Source organism: Rhinopithecus bieti, unplaced genomic scaffold (assembly GCF_001698545.2).
Source record: "Rhinopithecus bieti isolate Rb0 unplaced genomic scaffold, ASM169854v2 scaffold_22436, whole genome shotgun sequence".
Classification (NCBI taxonomy): domain Eukaryota; kingdom Metazoa; phylum Chordata; class Mammalia; order Primates; family Cercopithecidae; genus Rhinopithecus; species Rhinopithecus bieti.
The window spans coordinates 834340-839353 of NW_016810644.1; the positions used below are offsets into that span (position 1 = coordinate 834340).

General features: G+C 51.8%; 1 protein-coding gene across 2 annotated transcripts in view; it reads left to right on the forward strand.

Annotated features, from left to right (window-relative positions):
- PTPRH (protein tyrosine phosphatase receptor type H) overlaps positions 1-5014 on the forward strand; it is a 30085-nt gene that overhangs the window by 5723 nt on the left and 19348 nt on the right. For both annotated transcript variants that reach the window (XM_017892593.1, XM_017892594.1), the window contains exons 5-7: positions 209-475; positions 2882-3148; positions 4309-4578. In XM_017892593.1, the coding sequence (XP_017748082.1) occupies positions 209-475; positions 2882-3148; positions 4309-4578 (804 nt within the window). The remainder of the gene's footprint in view (positions 1-208; positions 476-2881; positions 3149-4308; positions 4579-5014) is intronic.

Here is a 5014-nt window from a genome sequence, read left to right on the forward strand (position 1 = left end):
GTGTGGATCTCACACTAATGGTTCATCTCATTTCACAAAAGTCACGTCACGAGTGCTCAACACTCACATGGAACTCGTGGCTGCCACATTGGACAGTGCAGAGCTGGGCCTCCCGGCCTCCACCTGCTGGATCCAGTGGTTAAGGAAGGGCTGGAAAGTTGGAGGGCCAGAAACTACAACTCATTTCCCCTCCTGTACTGGTTTTCAGCTCCCAACCCAGTGAGAAACCTGAGCGTGGAGGCTCAAACCAACAGCTCCCTCGCCCTGACCTGGGAGGTCCCCGAGGGCCCAGACCCACAGAACTCCACCTACTGGGTTGAGTACACCAGAGACGGTGACAGAAGGGAGACCCGAAGCACAACAGGCACCAGCATCACCGTGGATGGACTTGAACCCGGGTCTTTGTACGTGTTTTCCGTGTGGGTGGGGAAGAACGGAATCAACAGCTCGCAGGAGACTGGAAAGGCCACCACAGGTGAGAGGCAGTCGCCATTTGTTTGATCTCTTATTTGTTTAAGGGACGGTAGGCAGGAGAACGTGGCTGATTGTCTGGTCCATAGTCCCTCTGGGCCACATTGAGCCAGGTACCCTTGTCCACATCCTGGGGCAGTCTCAGCTCAAGAGATAAAGAAGGAATGAATGTCCATGGTACCTCCAGCTGCGAAGCTGGGGCCAGTCTGTGTCTAGAACTCTCTAGAATGTGGACCATAATGTCCAGGAGCATCTTCCTGCACTGACAGGAATGTGTAGGGGCCAAGGCATGTTACCTGAGCTTTCAAGGAATGAGATACTGTGAGTGGGGACACTCTGACCCTCTGACTCTTCTTCTAGTTCCCAACTGTGTCCCATATTGAGGATGGAAACGCAGATCATCAGCTCCATGACCCTGATGTGGACAGCTGCCTGGGTCTACACCTCCACTGTCCCATATGGTAGCCACTAGCCACACGTGGCTATTAGATTTAAACTCATTAAAGTTGCATGAAACTACAAATTCAGTTTCACATTTCGTGTGCTCAAAAGGCCTGTTGAGGGGCTCCCAGTCCTGCCTTCATCCTCCACTGTGCTAATGCCTACCATATTGGAAAGTCAGAGGCCGTCTTCACCACCACACAAGAATCCCTTGATTCTCTCTTATTTTTTTCTTTTTTTCAAGAGTCAGAGTCTCGCTTTGTCACCCAGGCTGGAGTGCAGTGGCAGGATCATAGCTCACTGCAGCCTGAAATTCCTGGGCTGAAGCCATCCGCCCACCTCAGCCTCCCAAGTAGCAGGGACTATAGACGTGGGCCACCATGCCTGACTAATTTATTTTTTTTAGAGATGAGGTCTTGCTATGTGATCCAGGCTGGTCTCTAACTCCTGGCCTCAAGCAATCTCCCAACCTCTGCCCCCTAGTTGCTGAGATTCCAGGCGTGAGCAATTGTGCTGGGCCATGGGGCCTCTCTTAGGCAGTGACTCCAGGCATAAAGGCTTCACCTGTATGATATAATCTCCTTGGCCGGGCGCGGTGGCTCAAGCCTGTAATCCCAGCACTTTGGGAGGCTGAAACGGGCAGATCACGAGGTCAGGAGATCGAGACCATCCTGGCTAACATGGTGAAACCCCGTCTCTACTAAAATACAAAAAACTAGCCGGGCGAGGTGGCGGGCGCCTGTAGTCCCAGCTACTCGGGAGGCTGAGGCAGGAGAATGGCGTAAACCCGGGAGGCGGAGCTTGCAGTGAGCTGAGATCCGGCCACCGCACTCCAGCCCGGGCAACAGAGCGAGACTCCATCTCAAGAAAAAGAAAAAAAAAAAAATCTCCTTGTAAGGGCCCTACCTCTTAATGCTATTTCATTGGAGATTAGGTTTCAGCATATGAATTTGTGGAAGGGGACACACATATGGAGGCTATAGTACTACTCAAATTATGACCCACGTGTGAGCTGCATCAGTGTTCCGGGAAGCTGACTGGAAATGAGTATCTCAGCTCCACCCCAGACCTACTGCTCAGAACCCGCATTTAACGAGATCCCCCGTGAGATGTGCACACATTAAAGTTTTTTCTTTTTTTCTTTTCTTTTCTATTTTCTTTTCTTTTCTTTTCTTTTTTTTTCTTTTCTTTTTTTTTTTTTTGAGATAGAGTCTTGCTGTGTTGCCCAGGCTGGAGTGCAGTGGTGCAATCTCAGCTCACTGCAACCTCTGCCTCCTGGGTTCAAGCGATTCTCATGCCTCAGCTTCCCGAGTAGCTGGAATTACAGGCACATGCCACACCATGCCTGGCTAACTTTTGTATTTTTAGTAGAGACAGCGTTTCTTTTTTTTTTTTTTGAGATGAAGTCTCACTCTTGTTCCCCAGGTTGGAGTGCAATGGTGCGATCTCGGCTCACTGCAATCTCTGCCTCCTGGGTTCAAGCAATTCTCCTGCCTCAGCCTCCCGAGTCGCTGGGATTACAGGCACCTGCCACCACGCCTGGCTAATTTTGTATTTTAGTAGAGAAGGGATTTCACCATGTTGACCAGGTTGGTCTCGAACTCCCGACCTCAGGTAATCCACCCACCTCGGCCTCCCAAAGTGCTGGGATTACAGGCATGAGCCACTGCGCCTGGCCAAGACAGCGTTTCTACTAAACCCCGTTGACCATGTTGCCCGGGCTGGTCTTGAACTCCTGACCTCAGGTGATCCACTTGCCTCAGCCTCCCAAAGTGCTGGGATCACAGGCGTGAGCCACTGCGCCCGACACATTAAAGTTTGAGAAACACGGTCTAGAACATACACCCTCTGTCTGCTGGCACCAGCAGTTGAACAAGAGCTAAGATCATGGAGGGCAGTGAGGGGCCCACTCCTGCCCCATTTTGTTCTGTATCTCTGCCCACATAGGATCTTCTTCCTAATTTCTCAGCCCCCAACCCAGTGAGAAACCTCCATATGGATACTCAGACCAACAGCTCCATCGCCCTGAGCTGGGAAGTCCCCGATGGCCCAGACCTTCAGGACTACACCTACTGGGTAGAGTACACTGGAGACGGTGGTGGAACTGAGACCCGAAACACAGCAAATGCCAATGTGACAGCTGAGGGACTCGAACCCGGAACCTTGTACACATTCTCTGTATGGGCAGAAAAAAATGGAGCACGTGGCTCCAGGCAGAATCTCAGCATCTCCACAGGTAGGAACCCTCAGTGCCCACTCCCTGTTTTGGTGAGAGGTTCAGAACCGGCAGCAGCGGCGCAGCACTTCCTCTGGGCTCTGGCTCTGTAGTCTGTAGGCTCTTCAGCCTCTCTGAGCTCAGACATCCCCCTCTCCAAGTTCACAGGTAGATGTAATCACAGCTGGGGGCTGGCTCTGCCCTGAAGAAGAAGACAGCCCGTGCAGACGTCTCCTGCTGCTGATCGTGGGGCTTCGGGGGCACAGGCCTTTTCTTTCTTCCCCTTCCTCTTTCTTTCCTTTCTTTCCTTTCTTTCCTTCCTTTCCTTCCTTCCTTCCTTCCTTCCTTCCTTCCTTCCTTCCTTCCTCCCTCCCTCCCTCCCTCTCTCCCTCTCTCCCTCTCTCTTTCTCTCTTTCTCTCTTTCTCTCTTTCTCTCTTTCTCTCTTTCTCTCTTTCTTTCTTTCTTTCCCTTTCCTTCTTTCCTTCTTTTCTTTCTTTTTTCTTGAGACAGAATTTTCCTCTGTCACCCAGGCTGGAGTGCAATGGCACAATCTCAGCTCACCGCAACTCAGCCTCCTGGGCTCAAGCAATTCTCCTGCCTCTGCCTTCCAAGTAGCTGTGACTACAGGCAGGCACCACCACACCCAGCTAATTTGTGTATTTTTAGTAGAGACAGGGTTTTGCCATGTTGCCCAGACTTGTGTTGAATTCCTGGCCTCAAATGATCCACCCACCCTGGCCTCCCAAATTGTTGGGATTATAGGCGAGAGCCACTGCACCTGACCTCTCTCTCTCTCTCTCTTTTTTGAGATGATCCTGCTCTGTCTCCCAGGCTGGCGTGCAGAGGCAGCCTGAACCTCCCAAGCTCAAGCGATCCTCCCACCTCAGCCTCCCTAGTAGCTGGGACTACAGGCATGTGCTACTGTGCCCAGCTAATTTGTTTTAATTTTTAGTAGAGCTAGAGTCTCACTATGTTGCTCAGGTTGATCTCAAATTCCCAGGCTCAGGTAGTCCTCCCGGTTTAGCTTCCCAAAGTGCTGAGATTACAGGCCTGAGCCACTGTGCCCTGCCAGGAAGTGTTTCTTAATGAGCTGGGCTGCACAAGGACAGGGCATAGCACTGTGTTCTGGACTCTTGGGGACTAGGGGACGTGGAAATCCTGACTCTGCTCCCTCTCCCAGCCCCCAACGCAGTGAGAAGTCTCAGCAAGAAGGACGGAACCAACAGCTCTATTACGTTGCGCTGGACAGCTCCCCAGGGCCCAGGCCAGTCTTCCTACACCTACTGGGTCTCATGGATCGGGGAGGGCATGACTGACCCCAGGATCCAAAACACCTCAGGTACTGAAATCATCCTAAAGGAACTGGAAGCTGGCCGTCTGTACCACCTCACTGTCTGGGCCGAGAGGAATGAGGTCAGAGGCTATAACAGCACCCTCACTGCAGCCACTGGTGAGACACGGTCGGTTCTGAATACAACTCTATTAGGATGGGGGAAGGGAAAATATGAAGGGACTTTGGGAGCTCCTTGGGAGACGAAGAGTACCCATGGGTCCCTCTAGCCTCACCGGCCGGAGCTTAAACCTATAGGCCCTGTTCCTAGCGGGTGTCATCTCTTAGCAGACAGGACTTTCCAAACTGTGGGACCTGTTTTTTCTCCCTTTGGGAAATGGGCTCTTTGGGGTCAGGGAGAGCCCTCAGTTGTCCAGAACCACCTCTCAGGAGCTGACAGTCACCAGCTGGACAATAGCCAACAGCTGGTCCCAGGGAATTAGATGAACCAAGAGGGCCCCATCTCTCAGCCTGGGCACGGTGGGTCCCACTCATGAGAAAAATCAAAATCACTCTGGAGACTAGGTTCATTCTTTTGGTTTTTTTTTTTTTTTTT